The 20891-nt window shown below is 35.8% G+C and overlaps 2 protein-coding genes across 2 annotated transcripts; both read left to right on the forward strand.

Annotated features, from left to right (window-relative positions):
- The first annotated feature begins 19 nt into the window (after nt 1-19).
- Nucleotides 20-6741, forward strand: LOC124416813 (ATP-dependent RNA helicase me31b). Its single transcript, XM_046898164.1, has 8 exons — nt 20-399; nt 1987-2156; nt 2305-2511; nt 2585-2756; nt 2976-3126; nt 3225-3420; nt 4669-4839; nt 6091-6741. Exons 2-8 carry the CDS (start codon nt 2016-2018, stop codon nt 6385-6387), a joined length of 1335 nt encoding a protein of 444 aa, XP_046754120.1. The 5' UTR covers nt 20-399; nt 1987-2015; the 3' UTR covers nt 6388-6741.
- A 10691-nt stretch (nt 6742-17432) lies between these two features.
- On the forward strand, nt 17433-20218 carry LOC124404136 (leucine-rich repeat, immunoglobulin-like domain and transmembrane domain-containing protein 2). The gene has a single exon (XM_046878033.1). The coding sequence runs from the start codon at nt 17866-17868 to the stop codon at nt 19723-19725; it is 1860 nt and encodes a 619-aa protein (XP_046733989.1). The 5' UTR covers nt 17433-17865; the 3' UTR covers nt 19726-20218.
- Nucleotides 20219-20891: the final 673 nt, after the last annotated feature.

Below are 20891 nucleotides of genomic sequence, written 5' to 3' on the forward strand. Positions count from 1 at the left end.
ATTGAGAGACGTTATGTGGTGTCGCGGGGTAGTCAGTCACTCTGTTGTTACTGGTTTCGTGGAACGCCACGCACCGAGCGCCACAAGGCAACCGCTTGTGTTCCGAAAGTGTTTTTATTCTTTTCACGGCACACATCGTGTTACATTCAAAGATAATAATTATTGGCCCGCAATTGACGCAGTGCGTTCATTGTTAAAGTTATTGTAAAAACAATATACCAGTAGCGTCGTGATACAATCCCGTGTAATATATATCCGAAAGTAGAAGGTTATTGTGCCACGGAAGGGAGCCAGGCCGCACAGCCGAGATTATAAAAAGTTGACATTGGAACGGCCATTTTGGCGTGTTGTTTCCGAATCGAGTGCTGTGTTTCAGCATCGATATCCATCAGTTTGAAGGTAAGATGCACCTTCTCTCATCTCATTTTATGCACCGTACTACAGAGTTTGAGCAACATTTCTGACTTAAGTTCGTGATACTACTTGATCGACCTCGTCTATTATTTATTTCGCTTTATAAATCAAAGTTCAAAGAACTCTGCACCAGTTACGGTACAATGGATCCAGCTTGGTACAAGATTTTCGCCCGCGATATTCTATTCCGTATTGTTTGTACTTGGGGAAATTTTTCTCACCCTTCTGATATGCATCTACGCGAATATTTCATCACGATAATACTTGTACACCTCTCATCTCGCTTGGTTGGATTAAATATTTGAAGAATTCTGAGTGAAAAGAGCGAAAGAAAAGAAACCTTCGGTTAGCATGGCATAAAGCCTCGTTTATGCACCCGTTTGGCACTGCGGTGTCCCAGTAAATTCACAATGGAGGATGTATGTGCCAGTTTTGTTGATACACCATACACATCGGTATACTCATCGGTTTTTGTTTGCTCAGATAGCTGGCCCGTAGCCATATGATTTTTTGATTTTTTTTCCTTTTTTTTTTTACCGAAAAAAGCACACTCGGTTTATTTTCAAACGTAGTAAAATAACGGCAATCGAATGAAGTAAGCAGAGTATATTAAAACAATCATGTACTTGTTATTTACAATCTAAAAAACAAATTCAAAATTTATATTAAAATTATGAAAATCATTCAATTGTATTTTACATTTTCAAGCATGTAAAATTCCAGTTACATTTCAAACCGACTCATCGATCTTTGTACTCAACGGAGCTTGACAATATAAACACATTTTTTCAGTAAGAACGTATGTATACCTTGAATTGAACACGTATTCACAGCTTGTGTATTTCTTGTTCAGTTTGGAAATTTTTTTTCCTACCTCGAAGTAGAGCTTAGCGTTATACACACCTCGGCGTTTCTTTTTTTTTTTTTTTGTTTTTTTTTGCTATACATTCAGACATTTATGATCACGTTCTTTTGTAATACAAGAATCTCACATGTTTGGAAATGTCTTTCTTTTCTTATCTCCTGCACATTCCCTTCCTTTTATCTTTGTCTTTCTTTATTTTTATTATGAGCTGCTTTATTTTTTTTGTTTTAGTTTCTTGTGTAATTATCTATTTGTTTTGGTAATAAGACTAAAATTTATTTTAACCTCGTATCGAATAGTTTCAGCTAGTTTACAGATATTTATAGAATTGAAGTTTACACTTGGTTTTATAATCAATTACTTGTACTCTATATTTTTCTCATTGATTGTGAATATTATTACTTTCAAGCCATCGGTAACTGCTCGTCCTTATGATAACGCCTTCTGCAGATAGCAGCAATGTTTTGATAAAATTAGTAGAATATACGGTTATTTCATGGTTCGCAAGGTTTATTGTCCTATCTATTGTCATTAATTTCCGACTTTCATATCGTTGAATTTCATTATAAAGTTAACAGTCCGTATTACAGGATAACTCCTAAATTTAAGTAACAGCGATGAAAATAGTAAGAAAACAAAGATGTGAAGTTCTAAAGCTTAGGGTCCAGTTTATGCAAACAAAGCATTTTATGATTACATTTTTTCAGGAAATTTGAGACACTCTAAAGCCTGCGATATGATGACCGAAACTCATATTAATTCTAATCACATGCTGAATTCCGGCTTGGGTCCGAAAGGTGATCTAGAGAAGATGGACGATATAGGTTGGAAAGCAAAACTGAAAATTCCGCCCAAAGACAAACGCATCAAAACAAGTGTAAGTTAAACACAACTAAATTTCAAGAACGTACCTTTTGTACAGACACTTAGATTGGTTCTAAGGAAAAATTTAATCCTAAACTAATGTGACCAGGCACAACTTGTAATGCAAACCAAAGTTATAAGACTTTTATTGTATATCATAGGATGTTACGGACACACGTGGCAACGAATTCGAAGAATTCTGCTTAAAGCGTGAATTGTTGATGGGAATTTTTGAGAAGGGGTGGGAAAAGCCGTCCCCAATACAAGAAGCAAGTATCCCCATAGCTCTTTCTGGCAAAGATGTACTTGCACGAGCTAAAAATGGCACAGGCAAGACTGGTGCATATTCAATCCCTGTATTAGAACAGGTAGGAAAAACTAAACAAAGAAACAGATGAAAAGTTGTTGAAAATTCTCTTTCTAAATTATTACATCTTGCAGGTGGATCCACGTAAAGATGTTATTCAAGCATTAGTGATAGTTCCTACTAGAGAATTGGCACTGCAGACATCACAGATATGCATTGAACTTGCAAAACACATGGACGTCAAGGTCATGGTTACCACTGGAGGAACTAATCTGCGCGACGACATTATGAGGATTTACCAAAAGGGTTAGAGTTTGTTGAATAGTTCATAATAGTTTGGAAATTTATTGAGGATCAAGGCTTGTTCATTTTTTCGATTAGAAGTTGAGACAGAATTTTTTCATAAGCAGTTATGTTTTGTACATTATTCAAACTCGATATATTGGATTTCCTTTGTTAACTCTAGATGAATTTCCTTCCTAAGCTTCCTAATTCATATGCACTTATCGAAATGTATTTTTTCAGTGCAAGTAATCATTGCGACACCGGGACGTATCCTCGATCTTATGGATAAAAATGTTGCAAATATGGATCACTGTAGAATCCTCGTATTGGATGAAGCTGACAAGCTTCTATCTCAAGACTTTAAAGGGATGCTGGATCATGTTATATCCAGGTATAAACTGTTGCAAATTCAGTTCAATCGCATTTTGGTTTTTCTGGATTTGAGTAGAAACGAAAAATCTACAAAATTCTTTATGTTTTTGTTCATAGATTACCACAAGAACGTCAGATTCTATTATACTCTGCTACATTTCCCCTGACAGTAAAGCAATTCATGGAAAAGCATCTAAGGGATCCATATGAAATTAATCTGATGGAAGAGTTGACATTGAAAGGAGTGACACAATATTATGCTTTTGTACAGGAACGTCAAAAAGTTCACTGCCTTAATACGCTATTTTCTAAGGTAAAACTCCTAAATATCAAAACTTATGTGGCAGAAAGTTATATTTGAAATTCGTATTCCTCCATTTTTTATGTAATTGTCTCTTTTCCGCACTTTCCAACTATGGCTGTTGGTAATATCCTCAATCCGAAATAGCTGTAAATTAGATGACTGAATTTTTATGAAGTTGACGTAATGTAACGCAACATTAATGAAGAAATTATTTTTTTGCAACGTTATAATGATTTTCAAAGGGTAAAATTTTCAAAGTATGAGCACGATTTGCTTAAGTATGGTTTACTGAATTTCACACAGTCCTAAAGGTGCGAGACAGCGATTATTTACTGAACTGCATCGGTACAATAGCATTATCAATTTCAGCCTTGTGGATTTTTCGTGATCCAAGTATCTGTTTTCTGAAAACTGCTACGAAATTTAATCCGACGTTTAATATCCGGGCACTCTAATATCGTATGTAAGCAAACGAAATTCGTTCATATTTTTGAGACACCCCAAAATTCTGATTTTCTTGAATTTCTCTGTTCTATTCCAACCAACATAAAAAATTCTCTGCTCATCAAACTTCTCTGTACCAAAAAAATTCAGGAGAAAGTTTCTCAGCATGATTAGTCAGGCAAATTATTTATAGATTATTTCTATTTGTCTATTATTTAGTCGCTTCATACTAACATGAGCCGAAGGTTACGCAACACTATTACTGATGTTTTTTACTTGTATTTTATACTTGTTTTGACCTTTGTTGAATTTCGAATCGTCGTTATTTTCGATTGTATAAGAAAAAGATGTGTGGAAAATTTCATTCTAATTCTCAAGAATTAAGTAAAAAAATGGGCCAGCGAGAGACTCGGGGCTCGAAATAAAAATCTGAAACAATTAGAGATTAGTTTTGTTTTTTAATATTTAAAGCCAATGTAAAACCATTCAACACTGGAAATCCACAAAAAAAAAAAACCGTTCAACGACGTGTGTATACTCTTTTTTTTTTTAAGGGAAAATTTAACCAATGATTATTTTCCTTTGGAAAATTTCAAAGAGTTATCAAATCATTTCCATGAAATATGTATTTTGTTATCATTTTGTTCTGGAATTTACAAGATATTCACCCGTGAGGTTTTACGTATTTTTCGAGTTACCATCCGAAAACTTTATTCATTTTCGATAACCGTTTCGTGTATTGACTGGTTGTGTTAAAAACATCAGACTTTCGACCAATCCTAGTGAACTAATTATATCGTTTTTATTTTCAAGTTACAAATTACACAGAGCATAATATTCTGCAATTCAACACAACGCGTTGAATTACTCGCTAAGAAAATAACAGATCTCGGCTACTGCTGTTATTACATACATGCGAAAATGGCCCAGGCACACCGAAATCGAGTCTTTCATGATTTCCGCGCTGGACTCTGCCGGAACCTGGTGAGTAACCCAAACACACAACGTAGATAAAATATAGTCTAAATATTAAGGAGGATCATTTTTTCCATTTACAACGGATTCACTACTGTAATTGAAATCAAATTCTATTTCTTTCAATATGGAAAAGCTATTTTTATTACTCTGTATAATTTTTGAAATGCTTGCAAGATCTGCATTTTTATGATTTATTTATTGTTTATGCCAAAATAGTGTCATGTTGAAAGTATTTGCGCATTATGTACTAAACGTGTACAAACCTTTCAACCCGTAAATGTGATTATTAATTATTTTCACAATTATATGGACAATTTTTATCAGTTTTTACTGCGTTTCAGTTAAAAGTACATTTTTTTTTGCTCTTACGAAAAGTATTTTCATTAAGAGATTATTTAAGGATGTGTTGAACTTACACTCAGCTCAGATATATTTCGAACCATAAGTGCAACCAAATCTCTTCAAGTTAATTACAATTCGACAGGTTTCGTTGGTCTCTAAAAAATTTTGACAAATTGAATTGCAATTATAAACGCCTTGTTAATTACAACAAAACAGAGAAATCGCAGCATTATACTGTTTTTTCATACCAAAAAATCTATGTGTAGTTCACCTGATTAGATGAACAATGATTTATTTTCTTCATAAATCGTCAGAAATATTTTCTAGCGAAAAAATTAACAAATTGAAAAAATTTAATTGTTAAACCATTACAATTGATGATGGATGACACATTATGATTTATTAATAAATGCATTAATGTGGCTTCTAACTCGGACGATCTATAGGAAATTCAGTCACGAATAGAACAAGCTATTGTTAGTCAGAATATGGATTTCCTCGGAATAATGATGGCATAATTATTTTTAACTCTCTCAAGTGATTAATATCATGATATCTTGACGTTTATATTTAGATTTTTAAAATTTTTTCTCATATCATAGGGCCGTTTTCAAGTTAACTAAACTTCAGGGTTGAAAACAATTAGCTTAAGACTTTCTAAGCCTTTGGTTTATCTTACTTTTATTTCAAGCACTTTTTTTTACCTAGCAAATGAATTCTTAAGTTTAAAACTAATAGTAACTTCAAGTACTAAGATTGACGATCGTTTAGGTATGTGATTTTCTGTTGTCCTGACGATTAAGTAAATGTGACGTACTTTTGCACCGCTACATCAAGTATAAAAAGTAGTATAATAACTGCTCGTCAAGCTAAACTAACGATAGTGAAAAATCTAAAAATGCATAATTCTTATAGGTTTGTAGTGATCTGTTCACGCGTGGAATTGACGTGCAAGCTGTGAATGTTGTAATAAACTTTGACTTTCCGAAGATGGCGGAAACGTATTTGCATCGTATTGGACGTTCAGGTAGATTTGGACACTTAGGTATTGCGATCAACCTCATAACTTACGAAGATCGCTTTGCCTTGCACCGCATAGAACAAGAGCTTGGAACCGAGATAAAGCCAATTCCAAAGGTGATTGATCCAAGCTTGTACGTCGCACGATTGGAAGAGAATAGCATTATGGAAGAAGGAAACATATCCAAGTAGTTTGGAAAATGTTTAAGATATGAACAAAATTGAGAGAAAAAAACATAAAGAAATACACGAAAATGCTCAAAGCATCTTCTAAGAGTGGAAAAAGTGATTTTTTCGGTGCAGAGGAAGGGTATATATATACATATATATATATATATATATATACACACTTATATATATATATGATACTATACATATGTATATATGCTTTGAACTCACGATTATATGTGAAAAGTTACTTAAGTCTGAAGATAATAGTCGACTAATGCCTAGCAGTGTAAAGAAAAAGACAAAAACAGTGCTATGAACATTGATTTAGATAAAAAGTGATTTCGAGAGTTATGAAGTGGAGATTAACAAAAAATTGAAAAAATAAAAACAAACAAACAAACAAACAAACAACAACAGAACAGAATTACAACCATCATCATTATCATTTAGGCGAAGGGATGAGAATAAGTTCACTTGTAAATATTCAACTGAGCATGTAATAATAATGATAATCGCCTGCTTTGTTCAGTAAACTCAGTGATTGATGTGTTGCGAGTGCGAGTGTGATGTCATTCTTTGTACATAATTACATACATATACATGTACATATATATAAAATAATGTAAACCAGAGTCAAGCCATCATCAGAAGCACAATATAATTGGAAAAGAAATTGAAAATAATAACTGAATGAGAGAGATTGAACGTAATTATTGATCATTGCATTTTAACGTGAATGTAAATATGAATGATGATACTAAAAGTTGAAAAAAAAAAAATTGAAAAAAAAAAAATAATAATACCCTGTGTAATTTTAATAGAAAATTTTTATACAATGGCTCTTCATAAGTTCAAACGTTATTTTTCTCATCGTAAGGAAAAGAAAACAATAATAATAATAATGAAATGAAATGAAATGATATGATATGAAGACGAAAGGGCATTTTGTGATAAGAAATACATCGTATCGAATGATATTTCTACTCTTCATCTGCTGCATAAGCCCATTTCCATGTACACTATATAACTCACACGTGTTTCATTGTATTTTGATTCTGATGGCATACAACGATTTTCAAAAAAAAAAAAAAAAAAAAATGTGTTTAACAATGAAAATATTACTAGTTGATTGTGGCTTGATTTTGTTGCCTAATTATGTCATACAACTCTGAAATTCAAATCACTTTTCAAGCAAATTGTTTATTTTATGTTCACACAGTAATTACATCGTGATTATTCTTTTTTTTTTTTTTTTTTTTTTTTTTTTTCCTTTTTTTCTTTTCTTTTACTTTAGTTGAACGCGATTCGATTTTGTATAATATTGTGATTGAGAATCAGAAGTTGTAAAATTGACTAGTTTTATACAATTATTTTTATAAATAACTGGCTGGTGGAATTTCCTTCAAATTATTGTCTTCTTCCATTTCTTTCACGTGGGATTTTATCCTCAACGGAGAAGAATAGAAATTTATCTGATTCGCATTTCGTGCAGTTCATCACACAAATACTACCTACCTACGTTTCATAATGTCGTTACTGAATATTCGGGAAATAAGGAGTAATTCAATATATATATATATATAAATTGATATATATACATGCATATATACTTATATAATATAAATATATGTATATGTATTGTATCACGAACCACCAGCCTATGACTTAGATTTATAAAACGAACTTCATACACCATAGGCAATAGTTAAATATTTCATAATTAATGAATGACACAAATTAGGTATGAAATATTTATACTCTAAAAAGGAATGGTTTACAATACTCGTTATTTTGTACAATTTAGTTCCAAGTTTTCTGGCTTTCATTATTTAAAAAAGGTAACCTGACTGACCCAAACTTTGCCGTCAACTGTTTGGAATATTGTTCTTATATTGCTGTCGATTACCCCGTAAATTCCATTTGTTTTGGCCAATAAACTGTACAACATTAGCATGTTCGTTATACGCAAGTGTATATCTATAATGTGCCTGAATGCAAAGATTTATTCAAAATATATTAATGGCTATGTAAAAAAAAAAAAAAACAAACAAACAAACAAAAAAAAAAAATTTTCATCTCACGTTCGGAGATTTCAACGTTATAAATAATATTTTGCTTGGTTCTCCAAGAGAATAATCACGACCAAAGATACAAAATCTATTAACGAACGGTGTAGTGAATTTTTGCCAAATATAATTCTGAGTGAATGTTAATCACGTTGATAAACTTCGATTGAATGAATACTGCGCAGTGGCATTGAAATTATTGTTTGAGGAATTTTCAATTTGAACTAGGCGAAGAATTTGTACATATATAATTAATATACATAGGTAGTATGCTCCCAGGAAAATGTGGCGGCGCAGAACTTTGATTCCGAACAACTACACTTGCGTATGATTGTTATTATTATTAATATTTTTTTTTTTTTTTTTTTTTTAATTATTATTTTCTTTTTCTTAATTATTATTCTTTGTCTCGTCGATCAATTAAAAATATTTAAAGCGTATCAATGAATCGATTTTTCTTAAGCTGTTATATTTTGATCCAATTTCGAACAATTATCAGGTGAACTTATATATTTCATCTTATCGTGGATCAAATTTGACATTTTGTGTTTTTTGTGCCAAGCGTACCGTAGAAATTGATATTCAATTTTACGTGTCACAATCCTTCGAATCGTTGCAAGGAAAGAGGGAAGAGACGGAAAAAAAAAAAAACAAACAAACAAACAAACATACATACGGCTAATTTTACTGTATAAAAGCAACTTTTGAAAATTTATTCGTTCATCACGCACGTATTATAAATAATTCTTGACTTTTATGTTACACATATATATTCATTTATCAATCGTAGGGTTACTCTCCTCGTTTATTTATTTATTTACTTGATTAATTGTACGAAATTCAAACGGGTTTCGGGTCTTAATATGTGCAGCGATAGCCGAACAATGAAAAATGAAAAATGAAAAATGAAAAATGAAAAATATCAGTATCAGAGTTACGAAAAATTATAAATTCTATAATCCCCCAAGTATTGTAAACCAATCTTAAATTAAATATTGGGCAAAGTTAATTGCCTTGTCACCGCGGTGTTGCCAAATCATTGACATCGCTGTAAAATTTGAATGTTTTTAAAGCATTCTAAGGTATCCATATACCACCATCATATGGATGTTGTTGAAACAAAGAAGCAAAACAAAACAAAAAACAAAAAAAGAAAGAAAAAAACAAAAAAAAAAACAAGTAATAAAGTGATTGGATTCCGAATGAATCACGGAACCTAATCCAAAAGCCAAGCATCTGCCATAATTATGTACTGATGAAAAATTATGTATTATGGCAGTTGTTCGTCGTTTGAAAAACTTGAAAGTTTTTCACAATTCTTTTTTTTCTGATCAAGAACTTGAAGAAAAAAAAAAAAAACAATCAAAACTAAATTTTCAGAGAGAGATCATCCCCATCTTCTCTCTTTTATACCGATTTCTTCGAAGAAAAAGATGAAAAAAAACACACACACACACACACACACACATACAAAAGATACAAATGTGGTTTCAAATTTTTGAAAACATTTGTCAAGTTTTTCCAAATTTATTTCCAGTAAACAGCTCAGAGATCTAAAAATATCTCTTAGATTCAAACAGCTTTATTAATTCAACTATTTCACTCTCTGGGTACGAGTATTATCTGTATATTATGGTTGAAATCGTACGCAGTTATATGAAAACAAACAAGAAAGAAAAACAAAAAAATTATGAAAATTTTCTATACAAACATTATAGCTGCGTGTGGCAACCGTCAATTTATTTTTATTTTTTATTTTTTTTTTCCCATTCTCCTGTAATCTCAGTTTATTGATATTGTATTACATGAGTGATCGATCAGTGTAAGTCGATATATCTCTAGAACGGCAATCGTCAATAGTTCATGAAATTTTTTTCTTCTTTATTTTGATTATTTAATGTTAAATAATCTTGAAAAGCAACTGGATTAAATCAAATTTACAACTTCCTGTAGTGCGTATGAACTTTCGATGTCTAATTTTTATTAGAAATTTTTTTTCCACACCCTTCTACGTTGAAAATTAAAAACCGCATTAAGAAGTTTATAAGAAAAAGTAAAGAACGAATGATATACCGGGGAAAAAAAAATTTTGCGCCGCATATCCTATGAATTCATTTTGAATTCGATGATCTTTTTTTCTTCTTTTTTTTTTTCCGGTATCGTCGAAGTACATAAATTTTTATGAATTTTTGCAACTTGTTTTTTTTTTTTTTTTTTTTTTTTCTCCTTGTCACTGTATATCACGAATTTGTCATGTATTGTATATTTACCGTTATAAATTTATTTCGAGTATGATGTTTGAAAAGAAATTTTTTTTTTTTTTTTTATATATATATATATAAAAATTCGATTCCTCGCTAGAGGTAACAGAAAATTTCCTGAAATAGTAGGGGAGGAATTCGTCTACCGTAGTTACAATTTTTTCTCGCAGAGGTGAAGATCTCTTCTACAATAGTTCTTAAAGAACCCCCCCCCCCCCCCCCCCCCCAATTTACTCCCCCATTAATGATAAACAAATAAAAAATAAAAACAATACACAAAAAAGAAACGTGGAATTCAAACAATCGTTTTCGCTTGGGCTGTAAATGTTTTTCTGTCCTTCATGACATTTTTCATTTAAATTTTTATCTCTAACGTGTCATGGGAAAATATTTAAACTTTACTGGAAAGTGATGAAAAAAAAAAAAAAAAAAAAAAAAAAACTTAGTTATCGTGTACAAGTCCCCGAAGCATTACTGATACTTCGAGTCTCCACAATCTGTTGCTCGCACATTTAGGTAAAAAAAAAAAAAATTTCACAGAATGAGAAATAAACTTCAGAACAATTTGTACCGTTTAACACTTTACTGTATTCAATATTGAAACAATTTGGATTTGTGAAAGCTATATGCGATCTGCATGAAATTATATTAACAACGCTGGTGGCTGATTAATATTCTGTATTGAAAAGTAAATTCAGTTTTATTACTTATGTCTTAATTAGTCTTTAACTAGAAAATCCTAATCTTATAAATTTAGAAAAAAACACGTAACATACAAACCGAGCAACAGATTAGATTATATGCGCCACGTTTATTACCAAATCGAAGTTGAGGAGACAAGAAAAGTTCAAATTCAAGAAACTGCAAATACTTTTTGAAATAACTTGGAAACGAGTTCCTGCAATATCAATTCATAGATTTTCACCGCAAGACTTGAACAAGGCGCAGATAAATTTTTTAAAATAAAATGAAAAATTGAAAAAAAAAAACAAACAAAAAACAAATTTAATGTCACATAACAGGTTTGTATCGCGCGTTGGAATATGTTATTCAACCTCTGTTTTTTTTTTTTATTTTGTAAACTTAAGATCGAAAAAAATCGATACAAACTTTGTCCTTGTCGCACTAAAGATTTAATTTTTTCAAATTTAGCATCGCAATTGTGAGTTGCAGTCTGTGATATAATTATTATAATAAATGTAAACTGTAAAGCATATGATGATTGATATCTAACAATAAGATTTAAAAGAAAAACAATCCATTCTTAAAATAGAGTTTATTTTAAACATTATCTTGAACAATTTATACTTATTCACTTTTGGAGAAAGATTTTCTTTAATTATTAATTTTTTCATCTTTTTTTTTTTTTCTCTTTTAATTTCTGTTTTATTTGTATCACGGGCTGCAACTCGTATTTAAACTTTTCTGTAGTAATTTAAAAGACTTTTACCAGTCCATTTGATGTATGATCATCACTTACATAGTACATACATATTATAAATACAACTACATGCATTTTATAGTTATTTTCTCTCCTGAGGAAACTCCAGGCTTGTTCTCTTTTAAATCTGTCAAGCAGAGACAAAAAAAAAAAGCCGTCCTATAAAATTGAATGTTTGTTTTTCTACAGTATAATATGTATTCATTTCTGAAATTGTAAAGGTAGGTTCGTGTTGTATATTTTCTAAAAAAAAAAAAAAAAATAAATAAATAAATAAATAAATAAAAAATAAACCATTTACCGATTTTTATTTGTTAATAATTATTTACGTTGAAACACGAACCATACCTATATTATGTGTATGAGTAAAATGCATGTCAAAATTTTGATTCATCATGAAGGAATATGAAATTGCGATGCGTTCGTTCCTCAATAAATTTCAGATTCAGTATAACATTGGTTATTATGTGTCATACTTTATTTTGCGTACTTATTTCCCGTATCGATGAAAATATTATCTTTCCATTCCAATCCCTCGCATTTCCCACGGTAAATAAAGTTACCTGGCTGATATATATATATATATATACATATATATACATATGTTGAACGTACGAGCAAATGATATCGACGAATACGTTAAAAAATTTCCAATCTCTGGCACTTTCCTTCGAATGAATGTATACAAATATTTCAACGTTTTTCTTACTTTCTAAAACTTATTGCAAGTTCGGGATAATGCTATTTCAAGTTTAAAGTTTCATGTTGGGTTGCACATTGCCGAAAAACAAATTTGTTTTTCACAGACTGAATGCGCAGACGTTTAAACGTTATAAATGTGCAAACGCTCAAAATAGCATAGAGTTTCATCGAGTTTTTGAATTTCAAATTTTCTTCTCTTCGAAGGACTTTTCTGTGTATTACAGTATACATGTATACATACATGAAGGCAGCAATTTAGAACTTGTGAAGAAAAAACTTACTAAATTGCAGAAAATTGTATAACCGACAATCGCAGTGAGAGCTGTGCCTCAAGTAACTAACTCCTCGGTGTCTGAAATCTTGTCCAATTTTATCGGCAAATCAGAAAAGAGAAGACACTCGATAGCGAATATTGTTGAAAATTTGACTTTAGCCGCGCTTCACGCGTCGCTCTGAACATAGGCACACTGGATTCTGCTCAACGTAGGGCGGTTACGTTCAAAGCAAAAATCACCGACGTTAAATCCACAGTAAAAAACATCGCGTGAGCTACGCAGAAAATGAAATGTTTTTCTCACAGCAAATAGATATGAATATTCACTCGCCTGGTTCATAGATAATAATATATTGAAAATACCGCAGTATTGTCGAGCGTGTAAGATTTTTACCTTCGGCATTTATTCATTGCTTTACAAATCGCCATTTCATTGGAAAATCTGGAAGATAATCGGCAAGTCGATATTGTTTCCATCAAGCTCGTGTTACAGGCGCGGATACCATCGGACTGCTTATTTTTCGATACAAACATCGTTCGCCCTTGTAGACAATAACGGACGATAGTCGATAGATTATCGGAAAAAACGTCCTCCCTTTTTCCCCCCTCCTCTTCCGCGATTCGGCGCGTCTGGCCGTGGCCGAAACGAGGATTGAATTCAATTTTGGTACACAACAGTTCCGAGGGTTCGGTGTTTTACGCGTTTTGGTTATATGATTGAAGAAATACGATGACAGAAAGTCGGAGAGAACTGGGAATATAAATAGCGTTCAACGCATTCTTAACTGGCACTTTAATCTTTACGATCCGCAGGAGGCGAGGCTAGGCTACCTCGTCAGACGTATACAGCCTCCCTGATTTCGGATGGTCGCAGCGCCAAAAAACTACCATAAATATTTCCAAACCAACTGCGAGTCTGCAGGCTATTACAGGTGTTATAGCGTCGGAAAAAAATATATACCGTCGAGGGACAAGTTGAGCCAAACACGAATATATATATATATATATATATATACGAGGTGAAAGAAGAGAGAGAGAATGAAGGAGAAGGGGGGGGGGGGGGGCGATGAGAGAGCAGTAAGCGGCACCCGCGACGTCTTGTTATGATTAAGGGTGGAATTTAATGAAAGTACGACAATAGATGATAATATATAATTTTTCCTTCGCGTCCGCAGGTATGTGTGCATGTATTTACACACATGGAGCCTGACATTACGTTTTATATATGAGGGCACGTTGAGGGCCGTTGTAGGGAAAACCCTTCAGCCGAGTTGATTGTTGTTTGTGAAAATTAAAGCACGGAAATAGCGTGTTTGTGTCACGTTTCCGATTTTATATGTATACCTATCCTTATCGAAGCATAGATCTATTGAGGTATAATAATCAAGGCTCTGAGCTGGGTAGTTTGCAGACACACAAATGCCTCGAGGAAAAATAATACAGCCAGCCGCATTGAAGAGTTCGTTTCATGTGTATGCGGTCGTGAGAATTCTGACACACATGTAGAGGATATAGTTTCACCATTTATTATTGAAGTACACATGGCGATATGCACGTGACAATGGGAGAAACGTGTTCAATAATTCATCAAAATGGTGCGAAATGCGGTCAATTTAATCGAGTGTGCATTCATGTGTATACAATAATCCATCCGGTTCAGTAACAAATATTTACCTATTTATGTATATATAGATTGTTTTTCGAAAACCTTTTCGGATATTTGATTTGTAATTACTGTACAGTCTTTAACTATTTTCTCTTTCTACTGTAACTGAAAAATATACTTCTGGATATAAAATAAAGATAAGTTTTGTAGCCGTAAGAAGAAAATCCAATATAAAGTATATTCTTTTGGATTATACGGTCACGCATATTATTTATTTATTTTTTTTTAGTTACTATCGCAGTGATTTAATGTCGATGCGACAATAAATTGAATGCAACAAAAAATGAGACGTTTGCAACTGCAGTAACAATGAGAAGTCATTTGTAGCACACTTTCTTGTGATTCCGGCATTACTTCAACCCGCTGAGGTGCAACTTGGTGTCGAATCACCCATTACCACCTTACTAGCGTTGTCCTTAAACTGTGACTTCTTTCACATTAAGTTAAGTGTCACGGTATTTTCTTAAATCAAAATATCAACTGCAGTCTTAACAGTCATATTTTCGAAACTCTGACGAAATCATTTTACTTGTACTTGCGAGACGGAACATTATTATTTTAATACGTTTTATTACCAAAAGAATTTATGGGTGGTTCACATCCAGGGTGGACTCGAAGAGAATTAAAAATATGGTGGACCTCAAAGAGTTAACCCTTTTTTAACGATATTTATTTTGGATAAAGTTCCGAAAAGCCCATTTTTGGAATTTCGTATACCTATGTATTTTGACTTGCTGATCACGAATATGATGGTGAAAATATCCGCAAATTTGATTTTCAAGATCAAAATTCACAAAAACCGATTCTTAAAAAGTTTTTCTATCTTATTTCGAGAAGTGTTGATCTAAGATTAAAAATGTTTTTCACACGAGTTGCAGCCTATAAAAAGACTGATCTCTTATGTTTCATCCAGATTATTTTGTCTGAAATCATTTTTTCAAACTCCAACTTGCCCGGGATAATGTGTGTAAGTATACAATATCGAAACTAATGGACTCTTGGCAAAACATACTTATTTCAGCATTATCCCATTTTTTTCGAAAAAAAAAATAAAACGATTTGTGACAAAAACTGTAAAGATCAGTCTTTTTATAGGCCACAAGTATAGGGGGAAACATTTTTCTCGAAGATGAACACTTATAGAAATAAAATAGAAAAACTTTTTGGAAATCAGTTTCTGTGAGTTTTGACTTTGAAAATCAAAATAAATGGGTACGCAAAATTTCAGATTGAACGGAGTTACGGGCTTTTCAAAACTCCAAATTTATCAGAATTTTCTAGTAACTTCAATAAATGAATTTTTTTATCAATGAAAAAAGATTTAATTCGACAATAAATAAAATCAGAAGTATCAATTAATAAGAATCACATGGAATCGCCATCCGTTTATAGTAGTATACGGCGATGGTGGCTGGATTTTTTTTTATACTCGACGGCGTTGAGATTTCATTGAAAAGGGGAAAGATGTTCTCCTCGTCTACAGGAGAACGGGGTTATTGTCGGTCTGTAAAAGACCGCAGAGCGGCGAGGGTGAGAAATTTGCCTAATTCACGGAAATCAGAAGATATTTTGTGAAATCCGTGGGAACGATCGAGGTTCTTCCTCGTTGGAGTATCTCGAAAATCAGTCCGACTTTCTCTCAGTCGCCGCACACGAATCGTTCCCCGCATTTGAGTGGTGCCATCAACCGGAAGCGGTGGAATCAAAGGTTATTGATTCAGGCACTGAATTAGGTCTAAAAGGCCTTTCAACGTAGATTTCTTCATAAATGCACCGTCCCTCCGCCGCTGTACAGACCCGTCGTTCCTCTCCTTGCCCTTCCCATCGTCGTTCGAACACCGCTATGCCATGAGCTAGCTGACAGATAAACCCATCAAGGCTCGGGTTGCCTTGGCATCGCCTGAGAAACAAATCCAGGTATTGTATACAGGCGTGCATATATCCCGAAGAATTAACAGCTGTACACACCGAATTTCCACACAAGCGCATTCATTGCACAGACTATAGCGCTCGTGTAGTAATCAGGCTGGAATAACACCTGAACGTGGATCTCGTCCATGTGCCCTGTAGGCACATGGGGTACATACACCTGTATAAACTATATAGCAGTGCATTTAACCACTTTGTGAAATAACCGTATATTTTAATGTGACGTAGCATTCGATACGTTGGAAAGATGCGCGCGCCTCTCCTCCCCTACCCCGTAGGGGTGGCCAGACCCGCGACAGCATCGGGCAGGGGTTGGTTGCCCAGTGGCGGGGGTGATTTCGGTAGGGAGCGCGCAGTGTTCGCGAGTACAGGGGAAATCGGCTGGTATAGCTGCGAGAAGGGTGCGCCCTACTTCGAGTCAAGGAACGAACGCTTGGGCAGCGCGTTGTTTGTTTAAAAAGAAAAGAAATCTTTTCGCGACTAGTGCGAGTTGTGTCTCATATCGAGACAAGTTTTTAGTGAAAGTGTTAAGCGGAGACTTGTCATAGTTGTAATTTAGATACGTTATTCATGTAGTCACTGTGGGAGGTAAGACTCCAACGACGTTACGACGCTTGTTGTGATGATTTTCTCTCGTGTGTGGGACGTTTTATTATCATCTCGGAAACAGCGTCGTCACACGAGACGTTGGTGTGTATGGGGTTTGATTAGTCTTACCGTGGAGTGAAATAGGTTTTGTGCACACACGGTATAAATATATCAGATAGACAAACGTAGGCGGACGACGGACCCTTGGGAACGAGACAATTCGCGAAGAGTTATATTGTATGTACGGCGATACGTGCGACGATACTTCTCTTGGTTCTTCTCGAGTGTTTTATTCGGGGGTAAAGTGCTCGCCGGAATCATGGCTGCTCAATAATATAATGGAAGGAATTCTATATCGTTCTTCTGAAATGTGACTGTCGGTGATTCGACTCGTACCGTACCGGGAGTCGGAAGGGATTTAAAATATAAGTTGAGTGAAAATGACTATCGCGAAAAGAATATTGGGCGCGGGGTTTGGTCGTGTAGTTGATGTAAAAGAAATGCCGCGGCTGGGTTAACGGTATGAAATTATCGCCGCGGGTCAACTGCGCGATAAAATAACTACAGTCATCATGAACTTTCTACAGATAATTTATTACGTCGCAGCAATGTTCGTCGTTGGATCACTGGGGGAGAAGTGTTCGGACGATTGTTCTTGCAAATGGAAGAACGGAAAGCAGACGGTAGAATGCACGGATCGCTCCCTAACCACCATTCCCGGGTGGATCGATTCTGAGACTCAAGTACTGGACATGAGTGGAAATAAAATTAAGGTCCTACCAAAGCACATTTTCAAACGACTAGGACTTACGAATCTGCAGCGGTTATACTTACGCGGCTGTCACATTGATCGGATCGACAGCGAAGCTTTGGCCGGCTTGACTAATCTCGTCGAGTTAGACTTGAGCAACAATTTGCTCACGTCAATACCAAACACGAGTTTCGCCGACACGCAATTTCTGCGGGATTTAATACTATCCCATAATCCGATAGAAAAAGTACCGGCGAACGCTTTGAAGTACACCCCGAATCTCGTCAAGCTCGACATATCAAACTGCAAGATAAACGAGGTTAATTCGAAGGCCTTCGAGGGCCTGGGACTACTGGAAAGCCTGAAACTGAACAACAACAAATTGGTCAACCTTCACCCGAGCATGTTCGAGTCGCTCGAGAAGCTGACCAGTATCGCCCTGCACGAGAATCCTTGGAAGTGCGACTGTCACTTGAGGGACATAAAAATCTGGCTCCTAAAACGGAACATTCCAACGCTCGTCGCGCCGGCATGTCGCGGGGGTCCAGATCAACTGCTTGACAAAATGTTCTCGGAACTATCAGTCGACGATTTCGCCTGCCGTCCAGTTCTCCTAGTCGTGACTCCGTACGCCGAGGCGACGATCGGGGAAAACGCGAGCATAATTTGCCGGGTAAGCGCTGTACCACCGGCTCAAATAAAGTGGTACTGGAACGGCAGGATGCTCGCGAACCATTCGGCGTTCAGCAGTTTCCAGAAGATACTGATATTCGAGGAGGGCCAATCGCGGAAGAAGAGCACCCTGGTCCTGACAAACGCCCAGGAGTCGGACTCGAGTGAGTTTTACTGCGTCGCCGAGAACCGGGCCGGCATCGTGGAGGCCAATTTTACCCTTCACGTGTCGCTGAGAACGGCAGGAATGTCGACCCTGGGCTCGGGGCAAATAGCTGGGATCTCCGCGGCCCTCGTTGTGTTAATTCTTTTCATCCTGTTGATCATCCTCGTGTTATTCATCCGTCTGAGGAGGATGCCTCTGAAGGAAATCAAGTCCTCCGGAGGCGCGCAGGACGGCGTTGTAGCTGGCAACGGCGTCGCCGAAGGTGGTGGGTCGTCGTCACGGAGAAAAGCCGACAATGACGAGGCGACCTCGTTCGCCACGTTCGCCGAGGCGAAGCCGCCGGTTTCTCTGAACCTGAACTACGTCCAGAAGCCGTACGCCTTCTCCGAGGACGATTACACCTTCGCTCGTTACACCGAGAGCCACGCGGCTTCCGGTCCCGGGCCGTGCTACTCGTCGACGACGTCGTTGATGCTCGTCGAGAATCCCGACCTGATTCGGGATACGCGACGCGGTTCGGCCGACGAGGCGAAGCCCTTCGCGCCTGGTGGCTACAGCATAGAAGTCAAGAACAACAAGCTCCTCTACTCCAACTGCATATGGGAGTCGAAGGAGGAGATTCCCGTCGGCGGATACGTCGTCAAGGACATGCAATCGGCGATGACGGCTTCCGTAGACGCGGCGCAAGTCGCCTCGTCCGTTCCTCCGGGCGCTAAGCAGATTCGCGTTTGGCAAAAAGGCGTCCCGGTTTTGCCACCCGTTTCCGCCCTGAAGCGGGTCCTCGGATCAACACGGAGTTCACCCGACGAAGGATACCAGGAAGGCACAGGCACCGACGTCTAGGTACCGCTTCTTCATTACTGCGATGCCCGACACAGATACTTGGAGTTACGCAGACGGCACCAGGATGACTTATACGATTAATCAATGCCAAAGGACATTATTCATTCGTTATTTTGGCCATCGGTTTTTTCGTGCCGGACGAGCAGTAGTGAACTTGATGAAAGTGGTACTTGAGACGTTGCGTTATACGGCCTTCGGCGAGGCTCAATTTTCTTGTGCGGTGCAGGCGTTTCTCATGGCCGCTGCTGTACCGAGGGTGATCAGAGATGCTGTGGGCTAAGGAGCTCTCGCAGTCTTTAGTGAGACGTAGAGAAAGGCAGGACAATGTCATTGTTTCAGTGGTCTTATAGCACAATATTGACGGGTAATTTCTATACGGCAATGCCAAATATACAATTTATAAGTAAAGACTGTAAATGTTCCAAAAAATGTATAGTTAGCGAGGGTAAATTATTAAAGTCACATGTTGGTATATATAAATGGATTTTCTATATGGTCATATTTAATTAAAAAAAAAAAAACACTAGACTAATCATCATAGTCTTTTATACACTTCCTCTCTCGTTCATCTATACACGCATAAAAATCTCATCACTTTCTTGGACATTCCAGCATCTGGATAATTCGTGTCACCCTATTGACTTTACTTCGATGCACACGTCTCTTGTCTGGGGTCAAATCTGGTCTTGGGTGAATTCGTCCTATGATTGGAAGTTACGGTGTGTTAGTAATGAGAAAGTTATTCTTTTTATACGAAGTTTAGTCTTTCGCGTATGCCTACTTGTGTCTACGCTTTGTGCCATTGTGTCGTGCAAGCTCACTCAGCCTGTGCAAACAAACGATCATTCTGGTATTTGTGTTGTACTCCTGTTTACCGAACTCCTTCCCTTCGTTTCATTTCTTTCCCCAGAAAGTATAACCTGCCGTTTAGTTATCGAGTTACATTAAACATCCGTTTGCTTTCACACATTTTCGAACTTTGATCACAAGTTTTTTCACGAGTAGAACAACATTTCGAATTGAAAAGTATACTTAGCCTCATGTATTTGTATTAAAACATTCTCAAACTCGAAACTAATAAATTAAAGTGTCATCTAAATTCTCTATTCCGATCGTTTATGCAAAGCTTTTCTCAAGCTTACAGACGTCAACCAGGCTACAAATGC

The sequence above is a fragment of the Diprion similis genome, chromosome 3 (assembly GCF_021155765.1).
Source record: "Diprion similis isolate iyDipSimi1 chromosome 3, iyDipSimi1.1, whole genome shotgun sequence".
Taxonomy (NCBI): Eukaryota; Metazoa; Arthropoda; class Insecta; order Hymenoptera; family Diprionidae; genus Diprion; species Diprion similis.